Source organism: Ranitomeya variabilis, chromosome 5 (assembly GCF_051348905.1).
Source record: "Ranitomeya variabilis isolate aRanVar5 chromosome 5, aRanVar5.hap1, whole genome shotgun sequence".
Lineage (NCBI taxonomy): Eukaryota > Metazoa > Chordata > Amphibia > Anura > Dendrobatidae > Ranitomeya > Ranitomeya variabilis.
The window spans coordinates 383,321,354-383,340,856 of NC_135236.1; the positions used below are offsets into that span (position 1 = coordinate 383,321,354).

Here is a 19,503-nt window from a genome sequence, read left to right on the forward strand (position 1 = left end):
CGCCAATTGAGAGGGGGATTGAGGAGAAGGTCCTCCAAACGTCCCCCCGTCTAGTCTCAATCTGTCTTTAAAATTATCCATAACCAAGTTAAAATCTCCCATACAAATAACACTAGCATTAGGATAATTTAGGGAGAAACCCATTGCCATGCGGAGAATCGATATACTAGCCGGGGGTGGGTTATAAACACATAATATCGCATATTCTCGCGTATTAATAAAGGCATGTACAAAAACAAAGCGACCTTCGGGGTCACGTCGTGCTTCCCTAGCCTCCCACCTAACATTTCTATGTATCAACAGAGAGACCCCTCTGGAGTAACTGGTATGGAATGCATGAAGGGACCACTGCACCCACGGCTTTTGTATACATTTAACTGTGTCCCTGGTCAGATGTGTCTCTACAAGGGCTACAATATGGGGATGATACCTTTTAATCTGAGAGAATACCTTGATTTTCTTACGGGGGGTTTTAATACCCCGTATATTCCATGTCATAAATATAATCTCAGACCCCATATCCACGCCTAAAAAAGAGAATAACATACATCGCAATTCGGGCAGGGATCAGGAACATCAACATCACGTAGAGCACAAAATTATCATTGGCGACTAGCAAACATATCAAACAGTCAAAACTGGTGTAAAAACCCAAACAAAACAAAACTCGAACAGTGGAGGAGTATAATCTTACACTCCTACAGTCAGATAGAAAAGGGGATACCCTCACTGGAACCAGCGTCCGGTATTGTAGATTAGCTCAGCACCAATACGGAGAGCTCCAATTTATGTTGCCATGGAGTAAGGAGAGCAGCTTAGGAGTTCGGCACACTGGACCCCTTATATGACCGCAACCATTCGGTTGCCTCCGCCGGATCAGTAAAGAACAGGGAGGAGCCTTCATGGACAATGCGGAGCCGAGCCGGATAAAGCATGGAGTAGATGATGTTCTTATCCCTGAGCTGCTTTTTAACTTCCACAAATCGGACTCGCTGCTTTTGAAGTTCCATAGAAAAGTCCGGGAAGATTGAGATAGTAGCATTATTAAATTTAATGGGGCTCTTCTGCCTCGCCAAGCGAAGGATCGCATCTCTGTCTCTGCAGTTGAGGAGACGCGCCAAGAAGGGCCGAGGTGGGGTTCCGGGGGGTAGAGGTCTCGTTGGGACCCGATGGGCCCTCTCCACGGAAAATGTTGAGGAGAATCCATCTCCCAGAGAGGTTCTAAGCCAGTCCTCTATAAATTGCTCAGGTTGCTGACCCTCCGAGCGTTCTGGTAGGCCAATAATGCGAACGTTATTGCGGCGCAGTCTGTTTTCCAGGTCATCTGCTTTTTGCTTCCAAGCATTCACAGAGCCGACGGCTTTCGAGAGCTTAGCCTCCATTGGGGTAATGGTGTCCTCTATCTGAGACACTCTTGTTTCAACCTCAGAGATACGCCCTCTCATAGCCTGCATATCATGTCGCAGGCGGCCCACCTCAGTATGTACGTCTTCTATTTTCTCAGTGAGAGAGGACCTAGTGAGGGATATAGCTTGCATCAATTGCTCAGATGCTTGCTTAAGAGTTAGTTCGCCTTGTTCCCTTTCCTCATTACTGTCAGAAGGGCGATTTTTGCGTTGATTCTGTGAGGAGTTATTTCTGAGGGTACGTACACTGTCAGGAGTATCGTCTCTGGCATATTTCTTTAACTTTTCAGCAGCCCCCCCTCCTTTAGAAGATTGCATGGCGATTAACAGAAGGTCCCCACAAAAGGATCAAGCTTATGGTTATGGCAGTCTATTCTCCAACAGCAGGGCAGAGTCAAACTAGGATATACCTCAAAGAGGCAGCCAGGCAGGGAATCACCAAGTATGAACAGGAGCAGCAGCTAAGAATTTATCAGGCACAGAGTCTCAGAGCAGCCCACAGCCCCCACAGGCAAAACAGCAGGGAGGGGGGATAATCCCTCCAAAGTTATGGCGCAGACAGGAGCTCGTCTAACAAGGTGGGTGCAGGGCCCAATTTTCCAGGGCACACGCCGCACCACCCCTCTATTAATGCAGGGTGTTGGCTCACCTCCTGAGCTGCACCGCAGCTGTATAGTATAGCGCCGCTCTCCTTGCTGTTGGAGTGCGCGCTGTAATAATGGCTGCAGCCTTTTTAGGGACCGCCCGCCGCCCGGACCCGGCACCTGCTCCTCTCCTCGGTGACTCACTGCGTCCCCGCTGTGTGCTGATGTTCGGGGAATGCACCCGGCCGCCGCCGGCGCTGTGTCTTTCCCGCCAGGGCTGTGTCCTTCCCGCCGGAGCCGCACTCAAAGATGGCCGCCGCAGCTCAGAGACTCCGTCGCTCGTTCAGGGCGCCGCTGCCACCGGCGTCCTGGGGCTCCAAAGTCGCCGTTCAAGGGGGTTACCGGGCTCCCGGGGTCCAGAGGCACCGCTCCAGCCGGTGCAGACCGCAAATCAGGGGGATTAAAGGCAGGATTAGAACCAGGATAGCAGGAGCCTCCAGAAGGTGCGTCTTCCCTCACAGCTTACATAGCCACGCCCCTTTATCATGTCCTTTGTAGACGTATTTAAATAAATATTTCACAGCCTGAATGGAACCACAAACTTCAACATTTATATGGCACTTGTATTTTAATAGCAGGAACGGATTATATGGAACCACCCACGAATTGTCAATCATGTTAGAATGGTGTTGAAAAGATGGGCCAAAGTGTCTGCGATAAGTAGGATAGGCGTCCTTAGCTATGATGGTTCTTGGTTGCAAATCTTTAGGGAAACCTTTTGTACACTTCCCCAGATCCATACAGGGAGAATTTGGGTTGTGTTCTCCACACGGACCATGAATCATATGTTGGAGAACAATTTTATGGAGCTGAGGGTAGTGGGTAGGATTGGGAATTTCAGCCCACACTGTATTGTCTATGTCCTCCTCAGTCCTTAATTTGGAGTTGCTGTCCAGAATAATCAAAATGTGAGCGTGTGGAAGGCCACGTTTTTGAAATTCAATTACATGAACCATAGCGCAAACTTTCCCAAATAATCCGTTGTTAATGTCTTTTAAAAGTGCTTCCAGTTTTATTTTGAAAACACGTGCCACCAAATCAGGTCTATGTTCCACACGCTGCCAAGGTTCCAAATTCTCAGTAATCTCATTCCATTTCGGATTACAGGTCATGGTGATGAATAGATCAGGACGACCATATTTAGTCACAATAGCCATGGCATCCTGGTACCGCTGCTGCATATTCCTGGGACTGCCTTCAAACGAAGATGGTAAAATGACCGTTTTTCCAATGGGGATGCCCTTCTCAATGGATTTTTTCTGGAGATGTTCCTGGAGTACACAATAATCCTCTACTTTCAAATCCTTTTGGTGTTGACGGATATAATTTAGGCAATTTGCCTCGATTTTCACATAAGCATCCACTAAGTACTGCTGAGTGAGTTTGCCACCATTCAGGAGTGGATTAAACTGATTACGGACAGACAGCACATAGCAGTAATATTGCAGTTGTGTAACTCTGCGTGGACTTTGCCCTTGTTGCTTGAGGCCATCATGCCAGCCCTGGTCTCCGTAAGGGAAAAATAAAGGATAGAGTAAAGCATCTAAATTACTGTGTAGAATGCTGACCTGTTGTGTTCTTGGCGCCAAAGGATTTTTGGGGTCCGGTTGTAAATGTATTAAAATATCACGATTAAATGGTGGCTCTCCATTGTCATTTTCAAATACGACAGCAACTTCATTGACAGTTGGATTATTATATCGGCGAGGGTCTTGATTCCGATCTTGTTTAAGGGCCATGATGATATTTGGCATGAGAGTGCCATTAGCTTCAGCTTTAAGATGTTCTTCATGTTCCACATCTCGTAACATTTTGTAGGCAGCAACAAAGGGATTCACATTGTCTAACTGAAGAGCAATTATACTCATCAAAGTGGGATGACATTTTTGATTTTGTTCACAGTTTAAACGTTCATTCGCGGTAGCGGTATCCAAAATATACAGTTGGGCATAAGCTGGAACTTGATCATCACTGGGATGTAGGGTTCCAGTACGATGATATATTTGTCCATGTATACGGAAACAGTAAGGGCCATGTCCAGGTGGAGGGGATATATTGGCACCCATGGAGGCGAAAGCAAATGAGCTGTTAATACTATGAATATTTTCCATGAGATTCTTACTGAACTCACTCTTCCCTGTCAGCAATCGTTTAAAGACCTCGGGATATTGGGGTATAGGTATATGCACTTTACTCTTGTGACAACACAGAGTAAAATTTTTATCTGCTGGTATCTCAGCATTAAAATGTAATGCTTGACAATGTTCACATAAATAGTTCATAGGACCACAGGAGTGTTCTACTATGGTACTGTCATCATTAGTAAAACCTGTAGGATGTTGAGGTACAGGTTGTGGTAACGGAGCATTGGAATGTTTCTTTAAGCCAACATATATAAAGCGTGGACCTGGTAGAGGATCTTCACTGTCCACAGATTCAATCACTGAGGAGTTGGAAGGTGTATCGTGGTCAGGGTTTATTAATATGGAGGTGCAAGCGGTTTTTTTGCGCCGTTCACGGCGTGCACCAGCTGCATTTGGTAATGGTTTGTTTGTTGCCTTAGAAGAGTCAGGTGTGAAGCATGTCTTATAAGCAGACTTAACGGTGTACAGGCGACGGCGTTTATCATTTGGAGTGTAAGTAGGACAGTGTTTGCGCTTACGTGCAGATTTACCAACGGTTAAAGGAGCTTGAGGCTGCACACATTCTATGAATGGAGACAAAGAAGCTGTATTGTGGGCAGAATCTATGACTGAGGACGTGGAAATATTATGTTTGCAACGTTGAGAGCGTGCAGCAGCAGCTTTATTACTTAATCGATTAGTTTTGTCCTCAAAAGACTCATTAGTAATGCGTTTATTGCAAGCAGCATTAACAGTGTCCAGGCGCTTCTGTCTGTCCTCTGTAGTCTCGTTAGCACGCTGTTTGCGCTTACGTGCGGCATCGGCGGCTTTTCGCTCTGCGTCATTGGTATACTTATTATCAGACCTGATGTTACGTGCGCCATCAGCAGCTTTGGGCTCTGTGTCATTAGTATACTTAACAGTGTCCAGGCGCTTGCATCTATCCTCTGTACTCTTGTTAGCACGCTGTTTGCGCTTACGTGCAGCATCGGTGTCTTTTCGCTGTGCGTCATTGGTATACTTATTATCAGACCTGATGTTACGTGCGCCATCAGCAGCTTTGGGCTCTGTGTCATTAGTATACTTAACAGTGTCCAGGCGCTTGCATCTATCCTCTGTACTCTTGTTAACACGCTGTTTACGCTTACGTGCGGCATCGGCGGCTTTTCGCTCTGCATCATTACCATACTTTATATCAGACCTGATCTTACGTGCGCCATCAGCAGCTTTGGGCTCTGTGTCATTAGTATACTTAACAGTATCCAGGCACTTGCATCTATCCTCTGTACTCTTGTTAGCACGCTGTTTACGCTTACGTGTGGCATCGGCGTCTTTTTGCTCTGCATTATTAGTATACTTTATATCAGACCTAATCTTACGTGCGCCATCAGCAGCTTTGGGCTCTGTGTCATTAGTATCCTTACTATTAGAGCTCATGTTGGCTAAGCTAAACAGCTTTAAGCGTGGTGGTGGCAAACAACAGGTTAATAAGAGGCAGTGTCAGGTAGTAGGAAAATAGCCAGTTAATAATAGGCAATAGTTCTTTGCAGGAATACAGATATTAATAAATAGGCAGTTTATATTGCAGAGAAATTGCTGGGCAATAATGGACAATGTCCTTATGTGGCAAATAATAGAGCAATATACCCAGTGTGGCAAAGGAGAGGTTAATAAACGGCAGTCTCTCAGTATAACAGTCAGTGAATAATAGGCAGTATATGGAGAAAACACCAAACAAAAGTTCAAAATTGGTGTGAAAATGTCACTGAACCACTTCACAACTAAATATATATAGTTTTGGTAAATGGTATTATCATTTTTTTGACGAAATTCGGCAGGAGCTTGAAGAGCGACGTCACTGGGACCGCCTCCACGCAGTAGAAACTTGCTGTGAGGTAAAAATTCAAAAATCACACCAAAATTGCGGGTGGAGTGTGTCACAGTACGGCACATTTCTGATTGGTCGCTCGCGGCAGGCGGCAACCAATCAGAAAAGTGCCGCGCACCACGAAGGCATATATCTTTGTCCACCCTGAGCGGGTGTAGGACGCTGGTGACGTCACTTATCTCCGGACATTATCTCCGGACAAAGCCACGGAAGTTGGCACAAATTGCCGGAAGTAGTATTCTAGGCAATTATATATTAGATTTTAATGTTATCAGTGTTTACCTTTGAACGTTTATATTGTATTGTCCTGTCACCAGCCATGTGTACGATTTTCGGCCGAAAGCCTCTCTAGAACCAATAATCACCCCATGTAAAGGTATCTTTATAAGTTAAAGATTCAGAATACTATGACTTTTATCATATCCTGAACAGTCAAGTTTTTTATGAACCGTTAAGGTTTTCTGGTTGAAGTAAAAAAAACTCTGAGTGTTTACAGTTTGAAACCATAAAATGTTGAAAAATTATGTCATTCTTGAGTATATCACTCAATGGTGCTCATAAACGTGTCAAATTTGATCTATAATATACTTTAATATACGTTACTTTAATCTTTAATATACTTAAGAACAGGGCCCCAGACATCACACAGGGGGTCTGAAACACCGCACAGTGGTCCAAAATATCGCTGTGCTCTGCCTGGGGCCCCATATGCTGCCTGGGGCCCCTGTGCTCTGCCTGGGGCCCCATATGCTGCCTGGGGCCCCTGTGCTCTGCCTGGGGCCCCATGTTCTGCCTGGGGCCCCTGTGCTCTGCCTGGGGCCACTGTGCTCTGCCTGGGGCCCCATATGCTGCCTGGGGCCCCTGTGCTCTGCCTGGGGCCCCATATGCTGCCTGGGGCCCCTGTGCTCTGCCTGGGGCCCCATAGGCTGCCTGGGGCCCCTGTGCTCTACCTGGGACCACTGTTCTCTGCCTGGGGCCCCTGTGCTCTGCCTGGGGCCCCATGTTCTGCCTGGGGCCACTGTGCTCTGCCTGGGGCCCCATAGGCTGCCTGGGGCCCCTGTGCTCTGCCTGGGACCACTGTGCTCTGCCTGGGGCCCCATATGCTGCCTGGGGCCACTGTGCTCTGCCTGGGGCCACTGTGCTCTGCCTGGGGCCCCATATGCTGCCTGGGGCCCCTGTGCTCTGCCTGGGGCCCCATATGCTGCCTGGGGCCCCATATGCTGCCTGGGGCCCCTGTGCTCTGCCTGGGGCCCCATGTTCTGCCTGGCGCCCATGTGCTCTGCCTGGGGCCACTGTGCTCTGCCTGGGGCCCCATATGCTGCCGGGGGCCCCTGTGCTCTGCCTGGGGCCCCATGTTCTGCCTGGGGCCCCATAAGCTGCCTGGGGCCCCTGTGCTCTGCCTGCGGCCACTGTGCTCTGCCTGGGGCCCCATATGCTGCCTGGGGCCCCTGTGCTCTGCCTGGGGCCCCATGTTCTGCCTGGGGCCCCTGTGCTCTGCCTGGGGCCACTGTGCTCAGCCTGGGGCCCCATATGCTGCCTGGGGCCCCTGTGCTCTGCCTGGGGCCCCATATGCTGCCTGGGGCCCCTGTGCTCTGCCTGGGGCCCCATATGCTGCCTGGGGCCCCTGTGCTCTGCCTGGGACCACTGTGCTCTGCCTGGGGCCCCATATGCTGCCTGGGGCCCCTGTGCTCTGCCTGGGGCCACTGTGCTCTGCCTGGGGCCCCATGTTCTGCCTGGGGCCACTGTGCTCTGCCTGGGGCCCCATATGCTGCCTGGGGCCCCTGTGCTCTGCCTGCGGCCACTGTGCTCTGCCTGGGGCCCCATATGCTGCCTGGGGCCCCTGTGCTCTGCCTGGGGCCCCATGTTCTGCCTGGGGCCCCTGTGCTCTGCCTGGGGCCACTGTGCTCAGCCTGGGGCCCCATATGCTGCCTGGGGCCCCTGTGCTCTGCCTGGGGCCCCATATGCTGCCTGGGGCCCCTGTGCTCTGCCTGGGGCCCCATATGCTGCCTGGGGCCCCTGTGCTCTGCCTGGGACCACTGTGCTCTGCCTGGGGCCCCATATGCTGCCTGGGGCCCCTGTGCTCTGCCTGGGGCCACTGTGCTCTGCCTGGGGCCCCATGTTCTGCCTGGGGCCACTGTGCTCCGCCTGGGGCCCCATATGCTGCCTGGGGCCCCTGTGCTCTGCCTGCGGCCACTGTGCTCTGCCTGGGGCCCCATATGCTGCCTGGGGCCCCTGTGCTCTGCCTGGGGCCCCATGTTCTGCCTGGGGCCCCTGTGCTCTGCCTGGGGCCACTGTGCTCAGCCTGGGGCCCCATATGCTGCCTGGGGCCCCTGTGCTCTGCCTGGGGCCCCATATGCTGCCTGGGGCCCCTGTGCTCTGCCTGGGACCACTGTGCTCTGCCTGGGGCCCCATATGCTGCCTGGGGCCCCTGTGCTCTGCCTGGGGCCACTGTGCTCTGCCTGGGGCCCCTGTGCTCTGCCTGGGGCCCCTGTGCTCTGCCTGGGGCCACTGTGCTCTGCCTGGGGCCCCATATGCTGCCTGGGGCCCCTGTGCTCTGCCTGGGGCCCCATATGCTGCCTGGGGCCCCTGTGCTCTGCCTGGGGCCCCTGTGCTCTGCCTGGGGCCCCATGTTCTGCCTGGGGCCACTGTGCTCTGCCTGGGTCCCCATAGGCTGCCTGGGGCCCCTGTGCTCTGCCTGGGACCACTGTGCTCTGCCTGGGGCCCCATATGCTGCCTGGGGCCCCTGTGCTCTGCCTGGGGCCACTGTGCTCTGCCTGGGGCCCCATATGCTGCCTGGGGCCCCTGTGCTCTGCCTGGGGCCCCATATGCTGCCTGGGGCCCCTGTGCTCTGCCTGGGACCACTGTGCTCTGCCTGGGGCCCCATATGCTGCCTGGGGCCCCTGTGCTCTGCCTGGGGCCACTGTGCTCTGCCTGGGGCCCCATATGCTGCCTGGGGCCCCTGTGCTCTGCCTGGGGCCCCGTATGCTGCCTGGGGCCCCTGTGCTCTGCCTGGGGCCCCTGTGCTCTGCCTGGGGCCCCTGTGCTCTGCCTGGGGCCCCCGTGCTCTGCCTGGGGCCCCATGTTCTGCCTGGGGCCCCCGTGCTCTGCCTGGGGCCCCCGTGCTCTGCCTGGGGCCCCATATGCTGCCTGGGGCCCCTGTGCTCTGCCTGGGGCCCCATTTGCTGCCTGGGGCCCCTGTGCTCTGCCTGGGACCACTGTGCTCTGCCTGGGGCCCCATATGCTGCCTGGGGCCCCTGTGCTCTGCCTGTGGCCACTGTGCTCTGCCTGGGGCCCCATATGCTGCCTGGGGCCCCTGTGCTCTGCCTGGGACCACTGTGCTCTGCCTGGGGCCCCATATGCTGCCTGGGGCCCCTGTGCTCTGCCTGTGGCCACTGTGCTCTGCCTGGGGCCCCATATGCTGCCTGGGGCCCCTGTGCTCTGCCTGGGGCCCCGTATGCTGCCTGGGGCCCCTGTGCTCTGCTTGGGACCACTGTGCTCTGCCTGGGGCCCCATATGCTGCCTGGGGCCCCTGTGCTCTGCCTGGGGCCACTGTGCTCTGCCTGGGGCCCCTGTGCTCTGCCTGGGGCCCCATATGCTGCCTAGGGCCCCTGTGCTCTGCCTGGGGCCCCTGTGCTCTGCCTGGGGCCCCTGTGCTCTGCCTGGGGCCCCATGTTCTGCCTGGGGCCCCTGTGCTCTGCCTGGGGCCACTGTGCTCTGCCTGGGGCCCCATATGCTGCCTGGGGCCCCTGTGCTCTGCCTGGGACCACTGTGCTTTGCCTGGGGCCCCATATGCTGCCTGGGGCCCCTGTGCTCTGCCTGGGGCCACTGTGCTCTGCCTGGGGCCCCATATGCTGCCTGGGGCCCCTGTGCTCTGCCTGGGGCCCCATATGCTGCCTAGGGCCCCTGTGCTCTGCCTGGGGCCCCTGTGCTCTGCCTGGGGCCCCATGTTCTGCCTGGGGCCCCTGTGCTCTGCCTGGGGCCACTGTGCTCTGCCTGGGGCCCCATATGCTGCCTGGGGCCCCTGTGCTCTGCCTGGGGCCCCTGTGCTTTGCCTGGGGCCCCGTGCTCTACCTGGGACCACTGTGCTCTGCCTGGGGCCCCATATGCTGCCTGGGGCCCCTGTGCTCTGCCTGGGGCCACTGTGCTTTGCCTGGGGCCCCATATGCTGCCTGGGGCCCCTGTGCTCAGCCTGGGTGTAGGACACTGGTGACGTCACTTATCTCCGGACATTAGCTCCGGACATTAGCTCCGGACAAAGCCACGGAAGTTGGCACAAATTGCAGGAAGTAGTATTCTAGGCAATTAATCTCCATACATTAGCTCCGGACATTAGCTCCGGACATTAGCTCCGGACATTAGCTCCGAACATTATCTCCGGACATTAGCTCCGGACAAAGCCACGGAAGTTGGCACAAATTGCAGGAAGTAGTATTCTAGGCAATTATATATTAGATTGAAACTTTCGATGTGATTGTTCACATTTGTTGTCACAAAATAAAGCAGCATTTTACTGTACCAGAAAAATGAATGAGATTTCTGGAATGTCTTGCACATGCTGCTTATTTTTTCCTTGCGGATTTGATCATTTATGTAGCATGTCCTTACTTTCTGTTTTTCCAGCATGTTTCCCCTTTCAAATGATTGAGAAACAAAACACATGCAAAAATGTATATATTTTCTGCAGCATTTTTCCTGCTAAGAGACAAGTTTTTGGTGTGGAAATGTCTACTTCAAATTCTTACCTTAACATTAGGTAGTTATGACAATATAATTTTGATGGGTTAACATGCAAACATTGTACCTGTTCAGTGGAAGCATCTACTGAACATAGATACAAAATGTACAAATCCTCTTTTTCTGAACTTAAAGATGGTCTGGTGCAAATGAAAAGAACGCCTGGGTAAGATGGGTGACATCATTGGTGTGTGTTATTAGTGGAGTGTAAATTGTGCCTTATTCAGCAAGCAGTTGGATATCGTGGCTATGTTAGTACAGCCCCCCTTCAAGTGTTTCTGGGATGAACACATGATCCATTCATTTAGGAAAGCAGTTGTTGATAATGGAACCAGCATCTCTGTCTTTTCTTGCCCACCATATAAAATGCTTATTATTTGCCATCCTTCTGTTTTTCCCATTCCAGTGATGAGCTGTTTGCTTTCCTGCTGAGGCTGAATCGGCAATGTAACGCAATAAGTCATGCAGTGGTTGCAGTAAGCGGCCAGATACCCTCCAATCCTCAAAAGGTAAATATGCTGGTGTAATGAATAAAAGCCTTGGCTAGTCCCTTTAGAAAACTGGCAATTTAACAGAACACTAGATTAAATATAAATACATGTATAGGGTAGAATTCTTTTCTTTCCTTTTATTAAAATATTGTCAAAAAATGTTCCATGTGAGCCCTAATGGAATTAATTTTTTTGTACTTCATGCAGATTGTCAATGGATCAGTTGTGCAATCATTTTGTAATCCTTTTTATATTCCTTAAAAAACAAGTGTTCTCCCTCATCCATTAGATGACATAACTTGCTGATAACAGGGATCCAACTGCTGGGACTTCCAGTGTTCCTAAGATCTGGTTATTTGAACTACTAAAATGTTGGAATGCCCCAGCCTCTGAATCGCTGAGGGTCCCAGAGCTCTGAGCCCCAGCACTTACCAGTTTTCCCATAAAAAAGAGAGAACTTGTTTTTTTCAGAAATAACTGTACTTTCTTTTTTACAGGTTTACAGACAGTTTTTGTGGCTTTACAGTACAACAGTGTTGTGGAATTTTCATGCTTAACTGCTCCACAATGTTTGACATACATATACGTCAAAGTCGTGTTCCTGACTTTGATGCAGGCTTGTATGCCAAGCCTAAATCCCCACATGATGGCCGATTTTAATCTACCCAAAATGGTATCCATAAAATCGTCACCTTGAGACACAAAAAATGCACAGCCCCATATCCAGGAAAATGAAAACATTCCGGGTCTTTGGAAATGGCGACATGAGCAAAAAAAAAAATTTCGTTTCTGAATTTTTTTATCTGTTAAATAATAAAAAAAAAAAACTATACACGTTTAGCATCTGCACACTCGTATTGACCTGGAGAATCATATTGCCAGGCTAGTCTTGCCATATTGTGAGCATGGTAATTAAAAAAAGCCAAACAGTTGTGGAATTGCACCTTTTTTTGCAGTTTTGACGTACTTGGAATTTTTTTTACTTGTTTTCCAGTGCATCACATATGAAGATGAATGATGTAATTCAAAAGTAAAACAAAAATTGCAGAAAATCTCCTGTGGGTGAAAGGGTTAAGTGGGGTCAGCTACCACTATTCGCACACTTAGTTATTTTTGCTATTGTACCAGCTGTTTGTCTTATCATGGCACATCAATGGCAGTTAGGAACAAAATAAGTGTGTTTCTGTGGAAGGGAAAAATAATTCAGAATTTGGCTTAGAACTCAGTAATTAGTATATTGTATTCTAAGCCGAATGATTTTTGTATGCGTTATTAAAAATATAACAAGCCTGAAGACTCAAGAAGCAACTGACTTTTTTTTTCTCCTGTAGTTATTTTATTGTCCTTTTGTTAGTGGTGTGAATTTAAGGGAACCGGTTAGGTGATTCTTGCTGCCTGATCCACGGGCACCATGAATCGCATCATGCTTGCACACTTGCAGCCAGGTATAATATCCTCTGAAATGCTCCGATGTTTCAGAACAATATACTTTGAAGATCTGGAGATACACCAGACTAGTCTGACACTACCCCACCTGGTTTCTCCCGGTGCTCCTGGAGGCGATTGACATGTCTTTCCCTATGTACATGCAAGTCAGAGACCTGTCAATTACCTCTAGCATCTCCGTGAAGAGCCAGCCGGGGCAGTGTCTGACTAGGATCTTGAAAATATATTGTTTCTGAAGAGCTCCAGCCAGTCTCTGATTCATGCTGCCCACATTGTATGCAGCATGGATTGTCTTACTGGTTCCCTTTGATATTTCCTTGAAGGGAAAACTATGAAAGCATGCTGTTCATAACAACTAGTCATCATGCAATAGACGTAATTTTAACTTCTTATGATCCCACCATAAGTCTGCTTGTCAGTAGCCCCATTCGGATGGCAGCAGGGACATTTTGGATCTGCACAGTTGAAAACTATGGTCAATGCTATCCATGACATGCAAGGTACATAGACTGCATGGGGAGCCCTGCATTTGATCTGTGCCCAAGCAGACGGCCCAGGAGTTCTTGATGGACATGAACGCTTTCTGGCTAAATTCAGTTAAATTACAAAAATATTGGTACAGTTATTTAAATAACACAAAATAAGTAAACTCACTCAGCCATCAACATAAAAAATGTGGTAGTTTTACAAGTTTTCAGAGTTTTCTACATCACAATCTCTCATCTGTGTATAATATTTCGCTAATATATTTGTTTTGTAGGTAGTCTTTGAGTGGGATAATTCTCAAAATTTTACCACTGTTTGCAAAGACATTCTCACAAGTATTACAGAGCTGAACAAAGAAGTCTGCGGATTACAAGATCTTTTAACTAAGGTTTGTATGTGTCTCCTGCCCCGTGGATCTCATGGTCTTTTTTTTCTCTTGACGCAAAGTGAAGATGCATACTGCTGTGTATGAGAAAGTAAAATTTATAAGAAACTCTGAAATGGGGCGGGGGAGAAGGTGGAAGAGCTAAAATTTGGTGTTAGCACCAAATCATTCACTTACAAACCAACAACACAGTGACAAGCTCTTGTCAAGAAGGGTCAATTTGAGTTATGGGCTGATGGGGAAAAAGTGACAGGATAGGATTCAGTAAATTGAGCACCAGTGTCACAAAGGAATTTGTTGCTGAATGATGCCATGTGGAAGTTATACAGAGAAGTAAGTTACAAGGCAGTATGCTGTAATACTGGAACTGAAGTAAGTATAAAAATACATCAGGGATAACCAGAGGTTATAAATATTGTGCTGCAAATAAGACATACTTATGACCTCCTGCTTAAGAAAATAAATAGAATGAATAGCTGCACAAAATGTATTAAGTAAGCCCACACAGGCTGAGGCGGAAGACATTTTCATCTCTTTCTTAGGAAATGTAAACTGCAAAGCTAAACTAACATTTCCAAAAATAATAAAACTTGGAGAATCTAATTCATAAACTCAGATCTTGATTTATACGATCTTGTACTGGACACGCTTACAGATTCCTGGCTGCGTAGAATGCGTGTTCAGACTCTATTGGTTTTAAGGGATATGCACTTAATAAACATGTTGGCTATATTGTCACAAGAAAATATTTTTTAACAAGTACCTCTTTTTGGGGGGAAGGTTAATTTGTTTTGTCGTTTTCTGTCCAAATTGCAGTTAGAAAGTCTGGCAAGCTGATAAAGCAGCAAAATCTAGCAAAACTAATGATTAGATTTCATGAGTTGTACATTTAATCTTCTGGTAAGAGTATTATAGTTCAGTTACAGCCAGTTCTGTCTGTGTATGAGATTTAATTTACAGTTTTTTAAAGGGAATCTGTCCTGTTGAAATGGTATCTGATCTGCGGCTGGATGGTATAGAATTTTTGCTTTCTTGCCCTCTTTTCAGATATGAATGATAACATCAAAACTTTTTTTTCACTCATGGTTAGTGGTTGGGTGAAGCCATTTATTGTCAAACTACTTTGTTCTCTCTTTTTAACCCCTTAGTGACAGAGGCAATTTGGTACTTCATGACCAGGCCAATTTTTACAATTTTGCAATTTTCAAACTTTGTATTTTTATCCCCTTAAATCAGAGAGATATGTCACAAAAATAGTTAATAGTTTCCCACATGTCTACTTTACATCAGCACAATTTTGGAAACAAATTTTTTTTTTGTTAGGGAGTTATAAGGGTTAAAAGTTGACCAGCAATTTCTCATTTTTACAACACCATTTTTTTTTAGGGACCACATCACATTTGAAGTCATTTTGAGGGGTCAATATGATAGAAAATAACCAAGTGTGACACCATTCTAAAAACTGCACCCCTCAAGGTGCTCTAAACCACATTCAAGAAGTTTATTAACCCTTTACGTGCTTCACAGGAACTGAAACAGTGTGGAAGGCAAAAATGAACATTTAACTTTTTTTTGCAAACATTTTACTTCAGAACCATTTTTATTTATTTTCACAAGTGTAAAAACAGAAATGTAACCATAAATGTTGTTGTGCAATTTCTCCTGAATACGCCGATACCCCATATGTGGGGGTAAACCACTGTTTGGGCGCACCGCAGAGCTTGGAAGAGAAGGAGCGCCGTTTGACTTTTTCAATGCAGAATTGGCTGGAATTGAGATCGGATGCCATGTCACGTTTAGAGAGCCCCTGATGTGCCTAAACAGTGGAAACCCCCCACAAGTGACCCCATTTTGGAAACTAGACCCCTTAAGGAACTTAACTAGATGTGTGGTGAGCACTTTAGACCCCCAGGTGCTTCTCAGAAGTTTATAACGTAGAGCCGTGAAAATAAAAAAATCACATTTTTTCTACAAAAATGATCTTTTTCCCCCCAATTTTTATTTTCACAAGGGTAACAGGAGAAATTAGACCACAAAAGTTGTTGTGCAATTTCTTCTGAGTACGTCGATACCCCATATGTGGGGGTAAACCACTGTTTGGGCACACCGCAGAGCTTGGAAGAGAAGGAGTGCCATTTTACTTTTTCAATGTAGAATTGGCTGGAATTGAGATCGGACACCATGTCGCGTTTGGAGAGCCCCTGATGTGCCTAAACAGTAGAAACCCCCCACTAGTGACCCCATTTTGGAAACTAGACCACTTAAAGAATTTATCTAGATGTGTGGTGAGCACTTTAAACCCCCAAGTGCTTCACAGAAATTTATAAAGTAGAGCCGTGAAAATAAAAAATCCTTTTTTTTTCCTCAAAAATGATTTTTTAGCCTGCAATTTTTTATTTTCTCAAGGGTAGCAGGAGACATTGGACCCCAAAATCTGTTGACCAGTTTGTTCTGAGTACGCTGATTGTTGTGAATTTGGATTCTGGGCTCCCCCGGTGGCTACTGGTGGAATTGAACTGGTGTCTTCATCTTCTCTGTTCACCTGTTCCCATCAAGATGTGGGAGTCGCTATATAACCTTGCTGCTCTGTTAGTTGCTTGCCGGTCAACAATGTTATCAGAAGCCTCTCTGTGCTTGTTCCTGCTCCTAGACAACTACTAGATAAGTTGGACTCTTGTCCATGTTTGTTTTTGCATTTTTGTTCCAGTTCACAGCTGTAGTTTCGTTACTGTGTCTGGAAAGCTCTTGTGAACAGGAATTGCCACTCTGGTGTTATGAGTTAATGCCAGAGTTTTAAAGTAATTTCTGGATGGTGTTTTGATAGGGTTTTCAGCTGACCATGAAAGTGTCCTTTCTGTCTTCTGCTATGTAGTAAGTGGACCTCAAATTTGCTAAACCTATTTTCATACTACGTTTGTTATTTCATCTTGATTCACCGCCAATACATGTGGGGGGCCTCTGTCTCCTTTCGGGGTATTTCTCTAGAGGTGAGCTAGGACTAATATTTTCCTCTGCTAGCTTTATTTAGTCCTCCGGCTGGTGCTGGGCATCTAGAATCAACGTAGGCATGCTACCCGGCCACTGCTAGTTGTGCCTTAGGTTTAGTTCATGGTCAGCTCAGTTTCCATCTTCCAAGAGCTAGTTCCTATATATGCTGATGCTATGATCTCTTGCCATTGAGATCATGACAGTTTGACCGGCCCACTAAAGGGTTAAAATCCTTGGCTGAGAAAGGAGAGAAATAAGTAGTCTGCTGAAATTTTTTTTTTTTTTTTTTTTTTCTCTCCTTCTTTGAATGGCTCTGTGTCCACCTGTTTGCAATGGATCTTCAGAGTGTAACTGCAGGTTTGAATAATCTCGCCACGAAGGTACAAAATTTGCAAGATTTTGTTTGTCATGCACCTGTATCTGAGCCGAGAATTCCTTTGCCGGAATTTTTCTCGGGGAATAGATCTGGGTTTCAGAATTTTCGAAATAATTGCAAATTATTTTTGTCCCTGAAATCTCGCTCTGCCGGAGATCCTGCACAGCAGGTCAGGATTGTGATTTCCTTGCTCCGGGGCGACCCTCAAGACTGGGCTTTTTCATTGACACCAGGGGATCCTGCGTTGCTCAATGTGGATGCGTTTTTTCTGGCCTTGGGGTTGCTTTATGACGAACCTCATTTGGAGCTTCAGGCAGAAAAAACTTTGATGTCCCTATCTCAGGGGCAAGATGAAGCGGAAATTTACTGCCAAAGATTCCGTAAATGGTCTGTGCTTACTCAGTGGAATGAGTGCGCCCTGGCGGCGACTTTCAGAGAGGGTCTCTCTGATGCCATTAAGGATGTTATGGTGGGGTTCCCTGTGCCTGCGGGTCTGAATGAGTCCATGACAATGGCTATTCAGATCGATAGGCGTTTGCGGGAGCGCAAACCAGTGCACCATCTGGCGGTGTCCACTGAGAAATCGCCAGAGAGTATGCAGTGTGATAGAATTCTGTCCCGAAGCGAGCGGCAGAATTTTAGACGGAAAAATGGGTTGTGTTTCTATTGTGGTGATTCTACTCATGTTATATCAGCATGCTCTAAGCGCACTAAAAAGCTTGGTAAATCTGTTTCCATTTGCACCTTACCGTCTAAGTTTATTCTATCTGTGACCCTGATTTGCTCTTTGTCATCTATTACCACGGACGCCTATGTCGACTCTGGCGCCGCTTTGAGTCTTATGGATTGGTCCTTTGCCAAACGCTGTGGGTATGATTTAGAGCCTTTGGAGACTCCTATTCCTCTGAAGGGGATTGACTCCACCCCATTGGCTAATAATAAACCACAATACTGGACACAAGTATCTATGCGTATTAATCCGGATCACCAGGAGATTATTCGCTTTCTGGTGTTGTATAATCTACATGATGATTTGGTGCTAGGATTGCCTTGGCTGCAATCTCACAACCCAGTCCTCGACTGGAAAGCTATGTCTGTGTTGAGCTGGGGATGTAAGGGGGCTCATGGGGATGTACCTGTGGTTTCCATTTCATCATCTATTCCCTCTGAAATTCCTGAGTTCCTGTCTGACTATCGTGACGTCTTTGAAGAATCCAAGCTTGGTTCGTTACCTCCGCACCGAGAGTGCGATTGTGCCATAGATTTAATCCCGGGTAGTAAATACCCAAAGGGTCGTTTATTTAATCTGTCTGTGCCTGAACATGCTGCTATGCGTGAATATATAAAGGAGTCCTTGGAAAAGGGACATATTCGTCCATCGTCATCTCCCTTAGGAGCCGGTTTTTTCTTTGTGTCAAAAAAAGACGGCTCTTTGAGACCATGTATTGATTATCGGCTTTTGAATAAAATCACTGTTAAATATCAATACCCATTGCCGTTGCTGACTGATTTGTTTGCTCGCATAAAGGGGGCCAAGTGGTTCTCTAAGATTGACCTTCGTGGGGCGTATAATTTGGTGCGAATCAGGCAGGGGGATGAGTGGAAAACCGCATTTAATACGCCCGAGGGCCACTTTGAGTATTTAGTGATGCCTTTTGGTCTTTCAAATGCTCCGTCAGTTTTCCAGTCCTTTATGCATGATATTTTTCGCAATTATTTGGATAAATTTATGATTGTGTATCTGGATGATATTCTGATTTTTTCGGATGACTGGGACTCTCATGTCCAGCAAGTCAGGAGGGTTTTTCAGGTTTTGCGGTCTAATTCTTTGTGTGTGAAGGGTTCTAAGTGTGTTTTTGGGGTACAGAGGATTTCCTTTTTGGGATATATTTTTTCCCCCTCTTCCATTGAAATGGATCCTGTCAAGGTTCAAGCTATTTGTGATTGGACGCAGCCCTCTTCTCTTAAGAGTCTTCAGAAATTTTTGGGCTTTGCTAACTTTTATCGTCGATTTATTGCTGGTTTTTCGGATATTGCTAAGCCATTGACCGATTTGACTAAGAAGGGTGCTGATGTTGCTGATTGGTCCCCTGATGCTGTGGAGGCCTTTCGGGAGCTTAAGCGCCGTTTTTCCTCTGCCCCTGTGTTGCGTCAGCCTGATGTTGCTCTACCTTTTCAGGTTGAGGTCGACGCTTCTGAGATCGGAGCTGGGGCAGTGTTGTCGCAGAAAAGTTCTGACTGCTCCGTGATGAGGCCTTGTGCCTTCTTTTCCCGTAAATTTTCGCCCGCTGAGCGGAATTATGATGTTGGGAATCGGGAGCTTTTGGCCATGAAGTGGGCTTTTGAGGAGTGGCGCCATTGGCTTGAGGGGGCCAGACATCAGGTGGTGGTATTGACTGACCACAAAAATTTGATTTATCTTGAGACCGCCAGGCGCCTGAATCCTAGACAGGCGCGCTGGTCATTATTTTTCTCTCGGTTTAATTTTGTGGTGTCATACCTACCGGGTTCTAAGAATGTTAAGGCGGATGCCCTT

At 47.7% G+C, this 19,503-nt stretch overlaps 1 protein-coding gene across 3 annotated transcripts in view; it reads left to right on the forward strand.

Moving 5' to 3' along the window:
• Window positions 1-19,503, forward strand: part of ASZ1 (ankyrin repeat, SAM and basic leucine zipper domain containing 1) — a 302,090-nt gene that overhangs the window by 263,236 nt on the left and 19,351 nt on the right. For all 3 annotated transcript variants that reach the window (XM_077265006.1, XM_077265005.1, XM_077265007.1), the window contains 2 exons: window positions 11,202-11,304; window positions 13,493-13,606. In XM_077265006.1, coding sequence (XP_077121121.1) covers window positions 11,202-11,304; window positions 13,493-13,606 — 217 coding nt within the window. The remainder of the gene's footprint in view (window positions 1-11,201; window positions 11,305-13,492; window positions 13,607-19,503) is intronic.